The 21,764-nt window shown below is 41.0% G+C and overlaps 2 protein-coding genes across 2 annotated transcripts; one reads left to right on the plus strand and one right to left on the minus strand.

Annotated features, from left to right (window-relative positions):
• Positions 1–540: 540 nt before the first annotated feature.
• On the minus strand, positions 541–1,426 carry LOC133713789 (21 kDa protein). Its single transcript, XM_062139819.1, has one exon. It carries the CDS (start codon positions 1,346–1,348, stop codon positions 752–754), a length of 597 nt encoding a protein of 198 aa, XP_061995803.1. The 5' UTR covers positions 1,349–1,426; the 3' UTR covers positions 541–751.
• A 10,365-nt stretch (positions 1,427–11,791) lies between these two features.
• LOC133718165 (pectinesterase inhibitor 4-like) lies at positions 11,792–12,517 on the plus strand. The gene has a single exon (XM_062144986.1). It carries the CDS (start codon positions 11,816–11,818, stop codon positions 12,389–12,391), a length of 576 nt encoding a protein of 191 aa, XP_062000970.1. The 5' UTR covers positions 11,792–11,815; the 3' UTR covers positions 12,392–12,517.
• The last annotated feature ends 9,247 nt before the right edge of the window (positions 12,518–21,764 follow it).

Consider the following 21,764-nt stretch of genomic DNA (forward strand, 5'->3'; position numbering starts at 1 on the left):
ACAGATGAACCCACTAAGATTAATGAAGATGGCCAGAGAGTTCGATTTTCAATCCCATATGAGACACTTATCTATTGATTCAAGTGAAAATTCTATCATGCTCCAAAAGATTATTTTCAACATAGTTACCATCAAAATCAAGTGTTGTATTCCTGGCTTCTTGGTAGGGGACATGCGTTGTGACGAGGACATCGACCATCCCACATCCACATTCATATATACGATTGCAGGTAGTGTGACATATCAACTCTCTGTTCATTCTGGGTCATGTTGAACCAATACGATAGCCGCCATTAGCAAGGTTGATGAACCTGACTCGGCGACTTGTTTAGCTTGGACCCCTAAGAAATCAGTGGACGTCTTTACCATGACGGAAAATGTGTTCTTTCTCTAGAAAATCAGACAACCAAGAGCGACCTGGGACCATGGCCCCAATTTTAGACAAGGATTAGCCTGCTGTCACCGTCTATTAAAAAGTTACCAGGGTTCTTGATGGTTTTCTCTAGCGAGCGTTCCACTCCCTAGCTAGTCAGTAGTTACTTGTTGAGCAAACATGCACCGTGTAAAAATTCACACATTAATCATTTACATGTATATAACAATTACAATACCGCTTTAAGATCGAACAAACTTATTCAGTAATTGAGAACTTGGAGACAACTTTTTATCTAACACTTTACACTCTTACAAAACTATCTTACTAATATATAGAGTTCAATCTTAATCATGCATGTAGGAGAACTGGTCGAATTTAACCATGAACTGAGGCGTATCTGTTGATTAAGGCCAAGGCATTGCTAGTCAATTGTGCAATGTTCACAATCTTCCCCCTCACAACAGTCTTCAAATTCCCGTTCAACCCATTTCCAGCAAACCCATCTGTGCAGGTACTCTCATCCGTTAAGGCCGCGCTAACCCAAGTTTGTACATCACTTATCATCATCTCAAAATCCGAGCTCTTAAAGTTAGCCATCTCGGAAATAGACCTCTGAAGCTCGTCCACCGAATCGCTCAACAGTTCGACGCAGTCCCTCATGGCAGCAACTTCTCTAGGCTTCATTCCGTGGCTGTGGGAGAGACTCAACATCATGGTAGAGGTTGATTTAGCGGAGGAAAGTGTCACGCTAAGGGCTGCACCCGCCATGAGCTTTGGACTTGTTTGGATTGCAGTTGCTTGGCTTGCAAGGGAAGTAAGACAAAGTTTTGGGTATCTTGTTGCACTACAAGATGTTTTCATGAACTCAGTGTTGGTTTTTGGTGGAAGGTCTCTAGCTGCTGAGGTTGAGTAGAATATGCAGCAACTAATGGAAAGTACTATAAGAAGAGATGTGAAAGATGAGGAGGCCATTTCTTTCTTTGATTCTCTTTTCAAAGTTTGGGAGGGAGGGGAGTGATATGAAATTAGGGGAGGGGAGTGATATGAAATTAGGGAGCCAAAGGTACCAATTTATAGGAACAAACCGACCACACACAAAAATAAAATAAATGAAAATTTCATCTGGATATACATGGCATATCATCTACTTGCAAAGGTTTTTTTGGATTATTTGTTTCTCACATGTTCATTTCTTGATATTAACTTGGTGCAATTTGCCCGATTGGTGGGTCAATTAATATGAGTCCAATACTTGTCCGAAAGGAACAGTGATACAGAGGCGACTCGAACCTATCTCTAGACTTATGATTGAATGAGGTTTGATTGATGAAACAATAGACTAGTGTCTTTCTGCAACTTGATATATACGTACATCGGCCCTTTCAAAGAGGAATTCGTTGTATGAAAGGAACATGCATGAAAATCAAACTAGATATTAATTATTCAGCAAAAATCCAAATGCCATAAAGTTGAGCTAAATTGGTCAATCAAGTGGAGATAGAATTTCATGTTATGACCAAGCAAATTAAGGAAGATACCTTAAAGATTGATCTTAACTTGGAGATTACATGTTGTGATCGAATCAATATATAGGTCATTTGTGCAATTCTTGTTGGCATACTTGGCTAACAATCCTAGTGTAACTTGTTAGAAAGTTTTTTTAAAATTTTGGGACACTGAATTTGTCGATTCTCATTATTGAATAGGGCCACATTGGAGATATGATAGATAGCATTCTTGTCGACATGATCTTGAGCCGCCCCGTTGTTGTTAATTGTCTCACGTCATCATGCTTATCCTTCCTTGGCCTATGCGAATCTCTTGGCGTAATTGCCTAGCTCGTGTTCGAGTAATGCAATTTCGCTGCTCTCATGTTCTCTGGGAGAGTAATGCGGCTGCTGATGGTCTCGCCAACTTGGGTTTAGATTCTCCATCTCTTTCTTGGTTCTTATTTCCACCAATGGAGATTTACTAGTTGTTGTCACGCAATGCTTTTGGAGCTTCATATATTCGCCGCAATCAATATTTCATTGTGCGAACTGTTTCTACATAGTAATCACAATTGCTGCACACCGTATGATTTCTTTTTACTCTCTGTTGGAGGAGTATTCTTTTTTCTTCTTCTGTTATTGCTATTTTGGGAAAAGTTTTGGTTTGGTCCCCTTTTCTCTTTGTATTCTTTTATCCTTTATTTTCTAATAAAATTAAATGGAGGGATGGGCGGTGGGTTCCCGGTTGTGATAGCCCCCTTTCCTTCGGGGATGTGGGAGGGTGCTTGACACCCAAAATCGATTGTTGCAGATGAGTTAATATCGTCTAATCCTCTATTTATTTAAAATATATATATACACACACATAATTTTTAGCTAATTAAACGACTGAAAATTGTAAAATGTGTATTATATATCTGAATATGGTAGAGTTTTCGCTAAATTATATTATATGAAAAATACTTGGTTGCTAAACTTTTTTTTTTTTGGCTCAATGAGGGATAAAAGAGGCAAAAACCTTTTTACAGCTCCATATTATTAAAGAAAAAACAAATACAATAAGAGGGGACGAAGCCAGACCATTCATAGTAGAATACATCAAACATTAAAGAAAACTAATTAACGAAAACGAAATTGAGAAACACCTAAACGGTCACTATTGCAAGCCAAAACAATGAACGGAGGAGTCAAATCCCACCAAACTAAAATTGTTAGCATGGTACCATGATTTGTTAAGATGTTAGCAACTCTATTACCTTCCTGAAATATAAGTGAGGATCGGAAATGCATCTGAAAAATGCGGTGCAAACAATTCATCCACTGTACTCTAAACTGTCATTGCAACAAATGAGGAGAGCGAAGAAAATTAAGAACAATAGAGGAATCCACTTCTAGCCATATATGCTTCCAATCCCGGATCCATGCTAGCTAATGATAGCCATGGTACCAGTGAAGACCTAGGGTTTGTGAAGAAGAACACGAAGATGGAGAAGAAGAGGTTTTTGAGAGAGAAAATGAATACTTGTATATTAATTCTTAACACTTCGTTACAGAAAATGAGGAAGGGATTTGCTATTTATACATCACGTAAAACTCACTACACACAACTAACTAATTAACCTAATCAGCTAATTAGTGACTAATTAACTAACTAATTGATGAAACAGACTACTTAATAACTGGAGCCAGCTGGCATTAGGCACGTGTCTACATATCTTCTGAAGCTTCCAGACTTTCTGGTAATCAACTAACAGAACTGTTAACACCCCTCCTCAAGCTCAGCTAGGGTAACTAGTCTGAGATTGATACAATGAGTGCGAAAGATTGGTGAAGGTAACCCTTTTGTCAAAATGTCTGCAGTCTGTTCTGTAGTAGACACATATTCAAGGCACAAATCTTGACGTTGAACACGCTCACGAACAAAATGAAAATCATTATCCAAGTGTTTAATCTTAGAATGAAACACTGGATTTGAAGCTAGAGCCAATGCAGACAGGTTATCACACTTAAGTAAGGGAGCTCTAGGAATTGGTACCTTCAGATCACAAAGCAAATGTCTAATCCAACTGATTTCAGCAGCAGTATTAGCCAAGCTTCTATACTCAGATTCAGTTGAACTTCGAGACACACTACCTTGTTTCTTTGACTGCCATGAAACTGGACACATACCAAGATACACTACAAATCCAGTGGTTGAACGTCTTTGAATAACCTCTCCTGCCCAATCTGCGTCACAAAATGCCTTGACACAAACTGCATTGTTAAGAGCATTAGCTGAGCTGTAAAACAAACCTTTATGAGTAGTGCCATGTAGATATCGTAGTATCCTCTTGACTGCACCAAAGTGAATGTCTGTAGGAGTTGTCAGAAACTGACAAACAGTGTTTACAGCATAAGCAATATCTGGTCGTGTAAAGGTGAGATATTGTAGGGCTCCTACAATGCTTCTGTACATAGTTGGATCTTTGAGAGGCACACCTTGATCTTTTGTCATTTGATAGTGAGGAAGACAAGGAGAACTGCAAGGTCGAACTGTATCCATTCCTGCCTTTACAAGAAGATCATTAGCATATTTAGCTTGACTTAGAAAAATTCCTTGCTTGATTCTAGTAACTTCCAATCCCAAAAAGTATGTTAAAAGACCAAGATCTTTCATGTCAAACACCATACTCAACTCAGATATAACTTCATGAATTCCTGTGGTATCTGAACTAGTTATCACAATATCATCCACATATAGTAATAGTGCTACCATTCCTGCAGAGGTATGTCGAACAAAGAGACTTGGATCAGAGTGTGAGAAAACAAATCCCAAGCTTGGTAGGAAACTTGTGAACTTCTCATTCCAGGCTCTCGGAGCTTGCTTTAAGCCATATAGAGATTTCTTTAAGAGGCATACATAATCAGTGTGTACTGGATCAACAAAACCCTGAGGTTGAGCCATATAGACTTCTTCTTTTAAATCTCCATGTAAGAAGGCATTTTTAACATCCAACTGTCGTAATTCCCAATTGTTCATAGCTGCAAGGGCTAGAATAACTCTCACAGTACTGTGCCTGACAACAGGACTAAAAGTCTCATCATAATCTAGACCTTTAGCTTGACTGTATCCTTGTGCAACTAACCTAGCTTTGTATCTTGAGATTGAACCATCTAGATTCTTCTTTATCTTATATATCCACTTACTCCCTACGATATTTCTATCTGCTGGACATGGAACAAGAGACCAAGTTCCTTGTTTCTGTAATGCTTCAATCTCCTCGAGCATTGCATTATCCCATTCTGGCTTGCCTGCAGCAGATTTAAATGATTTGGGTTCAATAAACTCACTGATATCAGCAACAGCAGTGAAACCACTAAAAAATGGATACTCAGCATAGAGCTTCTGTTGTGTAATGGCAGAGAAACAATAGTAATCCTCAAAAGTCTTCGGTTTTATAATTCCATTCTTGGCTCTAGTCAACATAGAATGCTCATTATAGTTTTGATCCATAATGAAATTGATGTCCTGAGGTAAGTCCCCAGCTGCATCAAAGGTTCCTCCATACTGTAGTACATTTAGCTCATTTGCATTGAGGCCAGTAACAACTGGAACAGCATTCAGGGCATCTTCTGCATTCTCATGACCATCCAATGTTGTGTTTGCACTAATTTCCTGAGACTGAGAACCATTTTCTTCCTGAGGTGCTTCCTGAGGTTGAGAGTCTTGAATAAGAGAGTCTGAAACATTATCAACTGCATTACCATCCACAGAAATGTCAGCTCCAATACCAATAGCTTCCTGAGGTTGAGAGGCTTGAGTAATAGAGTCAGAAATATTATCAACATCCACAGAAATGTCAGCTCCAACACTTGCAGCCTCAACACCAATAGCTTCACTCATATCCCCCTGCAACTCAGTGAGGTGAGCAGGGAGTGACACATCAACTGTGGGTGAGGAAGGCTGCACATGGGTAGAAGAACTGGAATAACCAGGGAAGAAAGTAACTGGATCAGTCTCTGCAGAAGGAGATGTGGAAGAAGATAAAAATGGGAATGTGGTCTCATCATGAACTACATGTCTGGACATCCACAGTTTGGTTAGAGCAATGCTGTAGCAAAATACTCCCTTATACCCTAAAGCATAGCCTAAGAAAACACATTGAGTGGTTCTAGGATCAAGCTTGTCATGAGAGTAGGGTCTGAGATAGGGATAGCAAGAAGAGCCAAACACCTTAAGCTGGGACACATCAGGAGACTTGTGAAATAAAAGCTCATATGGAGAAGTCATGTGCAGTGACTTACAGGGCATTCTGTTGATGAGATAGCATGAATGAGCAACACTATGAAACCAAAACTGCTTAGGAAGACCTGCAGTAGACATCAAAGAAATAGCTGTTTCCACAATATGTCTGTTCTTTCTCTCAGCAACTCCATTTTGCTGAGGAGTATAGGGACAAGTAACATAATGTAGGATTCCCTTGGAAATCAGAAAATTATGAAAAGCTTTGCTATTAAACTCCCCTCCACCATCTGTTTGAAATATCTTGATTGTTGAGTCAAACTGAGTTTGTATAAAAGCATAGAACTGAACAAATTTGGCAAGAACATCAGATTTATTGATAAGTGGAAAAATCCACACAAACCTTGTACAATCATCTATGAATGTAACATAATATCGATATCCCTCTATAGAGAGGTTTGGGGCAGGTCCCCAAACATCAGAATGCACCTTGTGAAATGGTACAGAAGAATGAGACACTGACTCAGAGAAAGGTAGTCGATGCATCTTGCCTTCTAAACAGAAAGAACAAAGAGGAATAGAAGCTAAACTAGGTGGCTTTATTTGAGAACTAGAGAGCATCTTGATCATCACAGGTTGAGAGGGATGACCTAAACGCTGGTGCCAAATGGGAAAAGATGCTGAAGAACCAACTAGAGCAGTGTGAGACAACTTGTTTATGGATGAGATTTGTGGTGTCTTGAAGAGAAACAGTCCCTCTTCACTACTCTTTCCTTGATAGAGAACTGCTTTTGTTGCCTTGTCCTGCACAGCAATATCACTCTCATCAAGAGTTATGAAGCAATTGTTATCTCGACATAGCTTTGTAAAAGATAGCAGATTCATGGCTAGACTAGGAACATGGAGGACTTGATTCAATTTTAAAAGATGATTAGCAGGTTTAATGTAGCTAGAACCAATATGAGCCACATTCAAACCTGCTCCATTGCCAATAGTGATCTTGTTATCTGCAGCATAAGGTTGAGCAATAGTTAAGTTTCTCAGATCAGAGGTCATGTGATGAGTAGCACCAGAATCACCTATCCAGACTTCATTATTATTTGAGGAACCAGATGCACCAGAAGTTGAAGCTCCATTGCTAGGATGAAAGCCACCAGGAAAGTTTGATGTAGAATCATCATTTGGGACCAAGTATCCCCCATAAGATTGCTGAAAGGCACCACCATGACTTCCATTATTCTGTGCAATCAGTGCAGCAAGTGAAGCAGGTGGTTCAGTGCCTTGATAAGCAAAATTGGTTCTGTGAGTACAATTCAAAGCAACATGGCCCTTTAATCCACAGATCTGACAAGTAGGAATAGACAAGGATGGATGTCCAGCAGGAACATCGGATCTATAGAAACAGTTAGCAGCAGTATGACCCTTCTTTGAGCAAATTTGGCATTCAGGAGATGATCCATTGCTATGAATTGGAGGTCTAGTCTGGAGTTGAGTGGCTTGCTGCTGAGGTTTGTAATCAGGATTCTGATAGCAGGTACTAGTGAGATGACCATGTTTGCCACAAATCTGACATTTATGAACTTTGAAGCATGTATCCACAGTGTGACCTCTCTTTCCACACACTTGACACTCAACCCCAGCTCCATTGTGTTGTGCATCCTTTACTTTCCCATCACTCCTGTTGTTCCATGCTCTATTTTCTTTCCTGTCACTCCTTGATTCATCTCCACGAGCTACCATGGCACTTAGGGTAGAGCTGAGTGAGAAACTGCCTTCAATACGTCTTTCTGCAGCAAGCAATTGAGATCGGAGATCACGAAGTGTGATCTGTGTTTCTCTGCCCTCAATAACTGTTCTGACAATAGAGTATTCTTCAGGTAGACCATTTAAGATCACAATGATAATGTCTTCTTCTGGGATATTAACTCCAACAGAAAGAAGTTGATCACGAGCATTCTTCACTTTCTGCAGGTATTTCTCAATAGATTCACCACCTTTCCTCATAGTTTGTAACTCAGTTTTAAGTTGCATAATGTTCACTCTTGAAGCAGCAGAGAAGCGTTCTTGAAGAGCAAGCCAAGCCTGCCTAGATGTCTTGCAACCAATGATCACATCGACAATATCCTCATCCAAAGTAGCCATAAGCAAACTCATGAGAGCCATATCTGTCTGCTTCCATGCATTATAGGCAGCAGTTTCTTCATTGGTAACCTGACCTTCAGTAGTGAGAGCATAACGTGGTGGAGGTATCTCTGTGCCATCATAATACCCAAAGAGTCCATTGCCAGCAAGAGTTGACTGAAACTGGAAGCTCCATTTTATGAAGTTTCTTTCACCAAGTCGAATAGTAATGATACTCAACAATGAGTGTACGTCAGAGTGAGTAAGTCCAGAGATTGTTTGAGGTGCCATAATCCTGTGCACGCTTTCAACAATCCACTTCTTTCAGTAACAACAAGAATTAGCACAATGATCTTCTCCAAAATATAACACTCTAATTTGCTTCAATTATCTTCGAGCAAGCAACATAACCTGAAAATTCAATCGAACACTAGAGAGGGTAAGAATCGAGCTTCGATGTAGCACAGCAGTAGATCCAAGCTTTGAGGACGATCAAAGCCTTAAATCGCTTAGATGTTTAGCGAGGTTCCAAAGAAAGTCGATGCTTCAAGATCCGAATTGAGAATTGAGATTGCACTAAACAATGGATACGGAAGCATGAATCACAGGTCCTGGATCTATGAGAGCTCTGATACCATGATAGCCATGGTACCAGTGAAGACCTAGGGTTTGTGAAGAAGAACACGAAGATGGAGAAGAAGAGGTTTTTGAGAGAGAAAATGAATACTTGTATATTAATTCTTAACACTTCGTTACAGAAAATGAGGAAGGGATTTGCTATTTATACATCACGTAAAACTCACTACACACAACTAACTAATTAACCTAATCAGCTAATTAGTGACTAATTAACTAACTAATTGATGAAACAGACTACTTAATAACTGGAGCCAGCTGGCATTAGGCACGTGTCTACATATCTTCTGAAGCTTCCAGACTTTCTGGTAATCAACTAACAGAACTGTTAACAGCTAACTCGATAGCTTTAATAACTACCATAACCTCTGCTGCAACTAAGCTAGGGATGTCTATATTTGATGAAAAAGCTCCGAAAAAGTCCCCTATATAGTCACGAAAAACAACCCCATAACTACCGAGGGTGTAGCACAACCACGAGCAATCACCCCATTAAATCTTGTCTTGGTTGCTAAATTTCCTTGTTCCTTATCTAACTTATGTCGTTTCTCTTATCCCTTAGTTATGCTTAGGAGTTTCTAAGTGTGTGAATCAATGGCTCATCTCGTATTATTAGCTAGGTTCAATTATTATTGTGCCATTTTTCATCGCTAGTCCGCTAGATAAAACTAATTTATCTCACAACGTTATAACTCAGCTCATATTTCCAAATATAAGTAGGTGAGCATTAATTCAAGAATATCGTTCATTCAGCCCCGAATGAAATGAAGAGCTGACAACGAAGGATCAAGAAGCAACATATGTCTATACCGAGCTCACTCAGCCCAGGATTGTTTATGAACTGTATTGCATGTACCAATTAATATCAAGTTTCATGATATTGGTGGAGGCTATTAGGAATATAACTGATAAGATTTTTCTAGCTATAAGAGAAACATCAAAAATGGAAGTAGTATAAAGAAGTCAAAATATGAATTTCGTTAATTCCTCGACCTTGACCTAGTAACAGTTGGTGCTTGGTATAAAGGCCATATAAGTGCAAATAGAAATACATGCATTGCACAGTTGGAGCATTTCACATGCGCCGAATGAGTTTATCTTGGGCCTAGGAAGCCTTTGGGTTCCCCTTGACAAAGTCAAAAAAAAAAAAAATACATGCATTGTAAACCTAATTTGTGCGTAATAGGTCTTAATTCACAATTGAAAAACATGATCCAATTGTGCAATGCATTTAATAAATCACTAGCAAGATCATTGGAATTTTTTTTTTTTAATCAATGGGGTCCAAAAACAATTGAATATAACCTGAAAAAGAGTAGCATTAGGCCGCACAAACTTCTGATTACATATTTACAGAAATAATGCAAAATTTTATGAAATAGTTCTAGAGCCCCAAATTAGGGAAGCTCGATCTCAAAGAAAGAGATTTGTATCACATTGACAAACCACATTGTTTTATTACAAAAACAAAAACACATCCTTTCTTCCATGCATTATGGGATTTGGGAAACCCTTAGTTTAATAAGTACATTACCTCCACGTCTCGTCGGTCTCGAGCAGTTGCACTTTGATTATTCAAGAATTATTTTCCTCAAGTCTTGCCCTTAATAATGCAAGTATGCAACATAGATGATAATCTTACCATACTCTCGAATCCCTTAGGTGGCTAGCGATGAGTGGCCGACGGGTCTCTAGAACGTAGCAATGTAGGAGTGGGCGGAGATGTAGAGGAGTGCAACCCACCAGCCCACCTCAGCCGCCCCGGAACACCGCCTTCCGTCACGCTAGGCTACAGTGCATGCGTACATGTGATATGCCTCCCGCACGTTCTTGTACGTTTTTGACTTTTTTAAGTGGTCGTACGTCATTTGATGCTGTGTCTACATGTGATAGGGTGGGCGCATGACTTCTATTATAGGCTCATGTCACTGCGGTATTTCTTCGAACTCACGCTGTAGTGCCCACGCGCCTCCGCTATCACGTCGGCTACAAGATTGATCAGCCGATATCATCATTGTGAAACACACTGTTATCCGATTTCTTGGTGATTTGCTTCCTATTTACTCTATTAGTATTCATTTCCTGGTTGCATATTATCTTTTCTTCTATAAGTAACGAAAATGAAATTTTGAGATTTAATAAAAAGCGGGAAACTAAATAATGAAGTTTATTTAGATGAAAAAAAAAACTTTAATTTATAAACACGCATGTTTAATTATATATAAGCCGTTTGTATCAAGAGTGTATAAGATTAGTGAGGAAAACATGACATACATTAGTTAGAAAGTAAATAGAACACTTTGTTTTGTATGAGCTACTTACTTTTTCAAGAATTTCAATGGCATTGCACCAGTACCTTAAGTAGCTCAAACAAAGCACCTACCTATAGTAGCTAAGAGCGCTTGTCTGATAGTTGAGCTAACGTCTGAGGGCCAACAATATTGATTAAAAACACCATGAATATATAAGAACATACAACTAGAGAAAAAAAAAAAGTAGTGTTAATACTTCCTTTTGTTGTGCAAAAACAGTTCTTAATTTCAAAGTTCACTTTAGACTCGATGAGTTGAGCATAGAATTGTGGGAATACTGGAATAGGATAGTTTTCCACTGTTGTAAAAGTCTAAAAGTCAATGAATTAAGCATGTTTAATCTAAAAGATTGACTCATGAACATTGTTCTTACTATTGTCCAATCAATGAACATTGTTCTTTTAATAATAATTCTCTATTATATTAAGCTGATTAAGAACTAATTTTTCTTATTCTTAAATAGTTGGGATCCAAAAGCAACACTCCTTATAAGCAAATGATCATGTACTTGCCATCTCATCGATCTATATATTGCTTACCCTTAATAAAAAACACAAGATATTTGGGATTGGAAGTTGCTTAGACATCCCACACTCACCTATAAATTCCTAATTGTCATGTCATCATACACATCCATCAATATCCAACAAAATAAAAAATGGGAACTCCCACATTTCTCTCCACTCTTCTCCTATTCATCGTCCTCATCAACACGACCACGGCTACTTCTTCTTCTAGCCAAACCTACAAAACCTACGTCAAAACAGCCTGCAACTCCACCACGTACCCAGAAATCTGCTACAAGGCTCTCTCCTCCTACGCCACATCCGTCAAATCAAACCCTCAGAAGCTCTGCAACTATGCCCTCTCCGTAACCCTAAAAGCCGCGAAAAAAGCCTCTTCCACGGTGTCGAAGCTGCCCAAGAAGAAAGGATTGACGAAAGCAGAGGCCGGGGTAGTGGAGGATTGCATAGAGAACATTGAGGATTCCGTCGACGAGCTCAAACAGGCGGTGACTGCCATGAAAAATTTGGGAGATGTGGATGTCCAACTTCATTTGGATGACATAAAGACTTGGGTTAGCGCTTCGCTGACGGATGAGGACACCTGTACGGATGGATTCGATGAGCAGAAGGTAAGTGCGGCGGTGAAGAACACCATTAATAAGAGCATTCTCACTGTTGCTAGATTGGCTAGCAATGCTTTATCTCTCATCAACAACCTCAGTTACTAGCTAGTGCAGTTAACGTACCCTTGTGCTCTCTTCATCCCCATTTTCTGTTCTTTTTTATGTGTGTGTTGGCTGGTATATTATAGATGTTTATAGTCCGATCTTATATAGACGTTTTAATTAATTTTCCGTTGTGGTTTAATTTTCTTGTACATAAAGAGCTTTCTCATGTCTGTTCACGAAAAGAAAAAAGAGCTAAATGTCGTCGGATTTATTCTCCGGCGGCAACATAGTGGGAAAGCTGTGATTATAGTAATTATGTTACGTTGTAATCGGGTTACATATCGAGTTATCTTTCTGTTATGTCACAGCTATGTCGAAGAAAATGGAGTAGCCAGTAAGACACTCTTTGTTAGTTGGTGCTTGTTAAAATACATGTTTTCTGTAGAGATTCCTGATATTATTTTGGGAAATACTTTAGATGCTTATTGTAATCAGGGGTTTAAGTTCTATGTCCCCCTTTGTATTCGACAGTTTCATTAATCAAGGTTTGAGGGCAGCCGCACCAGTCATTTATTCAAAAAAAAAAAAAAAAAGAGCTTTCCATTGCAATGTGAGTTTCACCATGTATGAATGAGATTACGTTATTTCAGAATTGACCAATGGCCAATATAAAATTGTATAACTGTCAGCATAAGAAAAGGTACTGACCTTGATAGCCATTAAAATGAAATTAAGTACACAAGCCTGTTATAATTTGGGTAATATATCTCAAGCTATAGTATTGGGGATAATTACGTTATATTCTAGGTTTATTATAACTGACTAGCTAATAGGTGATATGTATATGGTGGATAACGTACTTCTAACTCTTGATATAAATGCAATATGTTGTTGCGCAATTAGACTCACATGCATCAATGATTAAATCACTCTTGAGATATGGAGATTTTATTATACCTCATCTATGAAATTATTACAAGAAATTAGAATTCTATCATCTCTAGGTAAATATTTCACTTCCATGGAATGATTGGAATCTGTTTCAGGCCAATGAATCTACTATGTCATTTGTATAGTGGAAGACATGGGAAATTGCCGGCAAAAGAAAAGGCCATCAATTTCTATGTAAATTATATATTTTGTCTATGTTCAAGGAAAACCTAATTTGTGTTTAGCCCAAACTCTAGGTTACTTGACCTAGTGGTAATAGGATTTAATTAGAAGGATCTAGAATCCTAATCAATGTAGAATTACTTTCCTTGTATGATTGAGATTCTATGCATTGTAATCCTCTATATAAAGAGGCCCCTATTATCAATGAGAATACACAGCAAATTCCTCTCAAATTCAGTTTCTCTACAACACGTTATCAGCACGAAGCCCTAACCCTGAAAACCCTAATTTTGTAACCTTCAAAATCCTGAAACCACCGCCCCACATATCAAAGCCCTATTCCCAAGGAGCCCAGAACCGGCGGCGGAACCACCGGAACCGGACGGAAACCCCCTGAACCGGCCGTCGGAAAAATCGGACCGGCCCCTGCCTTGTGCCTGCCCTGTGCCTGCCCATGCGAGCCCTGCCGAGCAGCTGCCGAGATCTGCCGAGACCTGCAGAGCCCTGTGCCTGCATCTGCCGAGAGCTGCCGAGACATCTGCCGAGACCTGCCGAGAGCTGCCGAGACACCTGCCGAGACCTGTGCCTGCCCCTGTCGACATCTGCCGAAAGCTCCGCATAGCCCTCGCCGACACCTGCCGAGACCTGCCGAGCACCTGCCGAGCAACTGCCTGCCAGCCCTGCACAGCCTCCGCACACCTCCTGCACAACCCCTGCAGCAACCCTGCCTAGCTCCGGCCACCAGTTTCCGGCCACCTCCGTCATCTTTTCCTGTCAAGATTTCCGGCTATTTTTCAAGGTAAACTTTTCTAAAAGTTCCCGTTTTTGAAGTTTTTCAATTTCTTCTTCTTTTTCTCGGGGACTTCCAACATCCCTTCTTCTACCCCCCTTTCTTCTTCATAGGGGAGACCAAAAACCGAACTGTGGGGGTTCGTGCTCACTCCAAGCTTAGAGCTTGTAGAATCCTCCAAACTTAGAGTTTGTTGAGAAGTTATGATCGACCACATACATCATTGTTTCGATCTAATCCAAAACCCCTCTTGGAATCGGATTTTCTTGGAAGCGACTACGCTCAGAAAATCCCTAATTTTCTTGGAAGCGACTACGCTCAGAAAATCCCTAATTTCTTGGAAGCGACTACGCTCAGAAATTTTATATGTTTTCGTGGTAGCTTTTCCCGCTCCGAAACTAACCCTTTTCTTGTTCTCTTTCAGGATGAGTAACCTGAACAAATTGGACTTTGCTCCATTGGGAACAACTGGCTCTGAATATCACAGGTAGGTTCGTGATATCCGCCAGCATCTCAAGGCCGATGGAATCTTGAATACGATTCTCGAGCCTAGCCAGGACGTGCTAACTGTTGAGCAAGCTCAAGCTTTGGAAGCAAATAGAGCAGCCTTAGAGGCAAATAAGGCGAAAGCCATCATCCTAATGACTCGTCATATGGATGATTCGCTCCAGTACGAGTGTATGAATGAAGAAGACCCCAGAAGGCTGTGGGTCTCACTCGAAGAAAGATTTGGCAACGCCCATGACTCCTTCCTTGCTTCCTGACCTAGAAGTGAGATGGCATAGCCTCCGCTCCTATGATTTCAAGTCAGTTCTTGACTACAACTCGGAAGCACTTCGCATTAAATCCTTAATGGAATTCTGTGGTAAAGAGATCACAAATGCGATGTTGATTGAGAAGACTCTCTCTACCTTCCCCGTTTCTGCATTGATGGTTGCTAAGAACTATCGAATTGATGTTACTGCAGGACGGATCACAAGGTTTCATGAGCTCATTGGAGCTATGAATGTCACTGAAAAGTATGACAACATCCTTGTGAAGAACTGTAATTCGAGATCCGTGGGAACAGAGCATATTCCGGAATCCAATTATAGTTGCGCCCCTAAGAGAAGGCGCCAAGAGCGAAACCCTAACCTTAGGGATACTTCTGGACGTTCTGGTCCATATAATCGCTCTACTTGGGAAGGTAACCGCCAATATAGGCGAACACGGAACCGAAGAGGTCAACGTGGAAAGAGAGAGGGAGGCAACGCCTCTGGCCATGTTGGTGGCGCCACCAACACTAAGAGCCATCTAAATGACGCTTTCAAAGCGCCTCAATCAATGGAGTTTGAGCAAAGAGATGTATGTTCTCAATGTGGAGTGTCTGATCATTGGGCACACATTTGTAGAGCTTGTGAAGAACTTGTCACCGCCTACAAAGCATATTTATGAAGCAATAGAAGCTCACTATGTAGAACAAGAAGATCAAGAAGATGATCTAGAGTGAAGGGTTGAAGACTACGAATCTGGCTGGGATCAATAGATCGCCAATTCTGTTTAAGTCTTTATTTTCCAAGAGATTTAGGCCATTGCCATATTATTTTTGTAGTAGATGCCTATGGTTTAGTCTTTCTTCAAAGTAGGCGTACTCAATGTAAATGTGATGTCTAGGAAGGTTTTGAGATAAGTGGTAATTAAGCGAGCTTTTGCTCCACCGACATCTCCCTACTCACCTGGTCACATTTGCGTTGGAATTACCGAAAGATGTTAGACGACTACCATTGTTTTGCATTAGCTAAGCATTTGGATTAGATTCTCCTAATGGTTAAGAGACAATGATGTACTCCGTTGGCTTATGAATAAAATTTTGAGTTCTTTTCATTATGACTCCATTTTGATTCATGAGCATGTTACCTTGTGACTACGATGGCTGGGCCATCAGTATTAATTCAAGGACATGGAATAGCCCAAGTTCTCTTTGCCAAATGGCACCTTGATTAATGTCACAGACACTCTCTACGCTCCTAGGGCAACTCGCACCTATGGATAGCCAACGGATTCCATGCGAAAACGCATGTAGAGAACAGAAATGAGTTCCTTTGCAATGCCTCTAATGATTGCGAACGATGGCGCATCTTAGAAAAGTTTATGTGTCTCTCTAGTGGACTCTATCTCACTATTCGAGCCATTAAATCCAATAAAGTTATGAGAGAAGATCTCTTGGATTTAGACACATATTGGCTTTGTCTCGACAGGATAATTCACCCTGGTCATGATATGATGATCCGTCTACTAAAGACTTCACATGGACACCCTCGAGCGAAATGAAGCAAGAATCAAAAATTGGTTCCTGGACTTAGCAAGACCGCAACAATTGCAGCATCTGGCGCTGCAGCTGTCTTGGGGCGCCATATGGCCGCCCAAGTCCCTTGTGACAACGCCATATATGGCGCTACCCATGGCCATGACGCCATGGATGTCAATCCCCATGGTTATAACGCCATGGATGCCACTTCCCATGGTCATGACACCATGATGGGTGATGTAGTCACCAACTTTGCTTCAATATGCGTCTCAAACGCTCAGGCCCAACCCAAACTCTCCTTGGTTGCTTCTAAGGCCTCTCGCTCATTTTACAAAGCCACTTCCTTAGGAAAATTAGGACTGAGACCGTCCTATGCAAAGGATATGAAAATACTCATTATGTTCTTACATAGAATCCGTAGGGATTCTGTGGACTGATTCCACCAACTTGCGGACGTTTAAATATCTCATGATGTTGGTTGATATGCAAACACGCTGGTCACGTGTTGTGCCATTGTCCACTTGTAATGCTGCTTATGAAACACTCCTAGCACACATCCTATGACAACGGGCTCACTCCCCGAATCATCCTATTCAGTCAATTAGATTTGACTATGCTAGTGAGTTTACATCGAAGACTTTCGATGGATATTGCAATGAGACTGATGTTGGACATCATATTCTCCTGTACACTCCCAAATGGTCTCGCGGAAACGACTACGATGGTAGTCAAGACATTGGTAATGCGCACCAATCTCCTTATATCCGCTTGGGGTGATGCAATATCGCATGCAGCTATGCTAATTCGTCTACGACCTACCGCCACTCAATCTACCTCGGCGTTACAGCTAGTGACTGGGTACAAGTATCGTACTTACGCATATTTGAGTGTGCCATTTATGTGTCAATTGCGCCGCCACAGCGCTCTATGATGGGTCCATACAGACGAATGGGCAACTACGTTGGATTTAAGACTCCAACAATCGTCTGCCACTTCATACCCTTGCTAGGCGATCTCCTTACCGCTAGATTTGCGGATGTCACTTTGATGAGACAGTTTTCCCGTCGTTAGGGGGAGATAAGAACACGAATGTTCAACAGGAACGACAGGAATTGTCGTAGTCTGTCCCCACTATGTCTCATCTTGATCCCTGTTAAAGTGACGAGATCACACATCTGCTGCAAATATGCCTGCAAGGAAGTACGTCCCTACCAGAGGACGTAGCGCCACCCTACACGGAGGTAGGCATGGCGCCAACGCCAATGAGAGTGGCACTCTGGCGTTATAGGCCATGGCCCCAGCTAGGATGCGTGGGAGGCCCATGGGTTCGAAGGATACTTTGGCACATTCCAATCCTTTGATCATCAAGACTCAAATCCGTCTCATGAGAATCTTCCGGGTTATGGTTATCATTGGGGGACGCCTCAACGTTAGAACCCTATTCCTGAGAATATAGAGCTCTATGAAACTTACACTAGTGTACATGAGACGTGGGATAAAAACTCCATCATAATTGATGATGTAGTCACGCATTTCGTTGCGCATGAGTTTGTTGAGTCCGATGATATCGAACCACGCTCCGTTGATGAATGAATGCCAACGTAGAGAGATTTGGCCTAAATGGAAAGATGCGATCCAGGTTAAGTTGGATTCTCTAACGAAAAGGAAGGTTTTCTGAGCTAGTGATGCCAACACCTCCTGACATAAAACCTATTGACTAATGGGTCTTCGTTAGAAAGCGTGATGAGAAAAAGAGATGGCAATCTCGTCTTATGGCGCAAGGCTTCTCAGAAAACGCCCTGGAATCGACTACGATGAGACATATTCTCTCGTAATGGATGTCATTGCACTCCACTACCTTGTCAGTTTGGTAGTTTCCAAATAACTGAACATGCAGCTTACAAATGTGGTCACTACGTATCTCTATGGGGATCTAGATACGGAATATACATGAAGGTTCATGGTGAACTTCATTTACCCAAGTCAAGTGGCTCTAGACCACGGAGCGCGTTTACAAAGAGGTTGAAACGCTCACTAAAGTGACTACTTAATTGGGAAGGGATATGCCCACGCGTTTCCATAACAAGTTTAGAATTCTATCGCGGTTCATGTTGGACATGATCTTCATTAGAAGCCCTTAAAGAGTTAAGGGAAACCGCTGAACACTAGAAATCCGAGTTTGAGATGAAGGATTTTGGGAGAACACGATTATGTCTCGGTTTGGAACTTGAGCATCGTGTTGATAGATGCTTAGGGCATTTTGACAAGGTCAAACGTTCAAGCACCCCCATGATCGTCTGTAGTCTTGATCCTGAAAAGGATCCTCTTCGTCGAAAGGATGATGACGAAGATGTGCTAGAGGCAGAAGTGCCTTACTTAGTACAATTGGCGCATTATTGTACTTATCCCAATGCACAAGACCAGACATCTCATATGTTGTGAACTTGTTAGCTAAGGTATAGCTGTGCGCCAACGCGATGCCATTGGATTGGTGTAAAAGGTATCTTTCGGACTTGAGATGTACGATTGATATGGGCATGCTTTATCCCTACAGAGAGATGATGGATTCGGACCCATCACACACCAGGAACGCCGCCAACACCGGCATGCGTCCCCTCTCCCCATCCCAAAACGAAGTTAGCGTTTTGGAAGGTTTTGCTGATACTGGGTACCTCTCTGACCCACACAAAGGTTCATTCCCAAATTGGTTAAGTGTTCACCATGGGTAAAGACTGCGATATCTTGGAGGTCTACATATAGACCCTAGTCGCTATATCTTCGAACAATGCAGAGACTATTGCTCTTCACGAAGAGATTCGTGAATGTATATGGATTTGATCCATAATTACGCATGTTCGAACAATTGTGGTTTGAAGTCTACCATAGATGAGCCTACGAGCATTTAGGATAATGCAGCTTGTTTTGAACAAATGAAGCAAGGCTACATCAAAGCGACAACACCAAGCTTAATCAGCAACAACAGACTCTCCCTCAAAGATCAAAATGAACTAGGTTCGATTTGAGGACAGTGTGGCAGACTTGCTCACTAAGTCATTGCCTAAATTCCACTTTCGAGAAACCATGTTGGTAGCATCGTTTACGGAAGTTATCCGAACTCCCATGACCGTAGTCATCAGGGGGAGATGCAGACATCAGGGGGAGATGTCTACATGTATGGTCTCGAAACGTGAAGGGTGTGTTGTGCTCTTTTTCCCCTTCGACCGAGGTTATTTTTGTCCCACTGGGTTTTTGTTACTCGGCAAGGTTTTTAATGAGGCAACGAGAGAAGCACCGCGTTTGGGCAACACAAGGGGGGAGTGTTCAAAGAAAACCTAATTTGTGTTTAGCCCAAACTCTAGGTTACTTGACCTAGTGGTAATAGGATTTAATTAGAAGGATCTAGAATCCTAATCAATGTAGAATTACTTTCCTTGTATGATTGAGATTCTATGCATTGAAATCCTCTATATAAAGAGGCCCCTATTATCAATGAGAATACACAGCAAATTCCTCTCAAATTCAGTTTCTCTACAACAGTCTACAAAATATTGGAGGTAAGCCAGTTTTTTTAGCTTTCCAGTTACATGCATCGCACATTGATGTCGGAAACAAAACCCAAGATGGGCTAGGAGTAGATACTATTTAAGTTATCCTGGCTATATCACTTACCCGATCGATCCTCTCCAATGGTGAAAACCTAATTTCATACTAACGTACGTATATGACGTACATCATGGCTGACTGGCTGTGATTGAAACATGCTGTAGCTAGCAATCATTCATATATATTTTAAAAGTCATGTGGGAAAAGTGGAAAACCTTGATAAAAAGGAGACATAATTAGTTAAAGGACAGCTACAGAATCAAAGTTCCATAACTTCAATCGTCTTTAACTTATTATAGATGAGATCTTCAACAAGGGGCTTATTTGTTGGTTTGTATGATCTTGGTCGACATCGACGGATCTCATTATCAAAACTCTGAAAGAAACCCAAATAAACAAAACAAAATAGAGCTCAAAAGTACCTCTTAGCATAATACGTTATCATATTAGAATTCAAAACTACACCATTTTTTAATTACACTTAAACAGCCAGAAAACTATAAAATTAGGGCTGCAGTACTAATAATTGAGGCTGTTGATGAGAGACAGGGCATTACTAGCCAATCTAGCAATATTGACGATGCTCTTACTGATGGCGTTCTTCACATCCAAGCTCCACCTTCACCTCATCAAACCCTTCATACAAGTATCATCGTCTGTTAGGGCAGCGCTGACCCAAGTCCTTTATGTCACCCAACTGGTATTCCAATTCGCACCCCCCAAATTGGCTCATGGCACTCACGGACTGCTTGAGTTCGTCATGGAGTCCCTGATATTCTCTATGCAATCCTTGACGACCAAAGCCTCTGAGTGTGTTCAGTTCCATTCCTCTTGGACAGCTTCGTCACGGTGGGAGGAGGCGTTGCGGGCGGCTTTAAGGGCGACAGAGAGGGGCGTAGCTGCAGAGCTTCTGAGGTTGGAGTTGATTGTGGAGGCGTAGGAGAAGAGGGACTTGTAGCAAATTTGTGGGTATGTGGTTGAATTGCAAGCTCTTAGGAGATAGAGTTGTGAGGTTCTGGGGTTAAGAGAGGCTGCCATGCAGTGGCGGAACCACTTGGAAGGCTGTCTGGGCTGCAGCCTAGACAGAATTTTGGTCCAAAAACTCTCAAGTATATGTATATTTCTCTTCAATCCATATAGCCCCCAAAAAAAAAAATTGTATGCAGCTACTCGACTAACTCGAGCCCTTGAGTCTCGGGTCCTAGTCTCCTTGACGACAGTGCTGCACCAGCTGGAGAAGAGCTCGATGAATCTAGTCATCTTTGATCGATGGACTCCCCAATGACTGCCCTTGACCTTCTGCAGACATGACCGAATTGGAAATACTATTCCTGCTGCATATATTTGTTCAGTACCCAATCTAGCTTTTGTCAAAGCTTATGAAATTGCTAGAGTATATTATATAGTAGTGGTAGTAGTAGTGGGACTAGTGGAGGAGGAGAAAAACCTAGCTAAAAGAAGAAAGTGGGGGAGAAGCAATTTCGGAGATAGAATGAGACGAGAAGAAAGAGCTATAGCAGAAGCAGGAGGAGTAGAGTGGGCGAGTTGCAGTGGTAGTTTGTCTTAGAAAATTGTAAGATGGAGTGATATATATGATAAGTAATCTGGGGTTCACATCCAAAACCAATTGGCAATGGATG

This window comes from Rosa rugosa, chromosome 6, assembly GCF_958449725.1.
Source record: "Rosa rugosa chromosome 6, drRosRugo1.1, whole genome shotgun sequence".
Lineage (NCBI taxonomy): Eukaryota > Viridiplantae > Streptophyta > Magnoliopsida > Rosales > Rosaceae > Rosa > Rosa rugosa.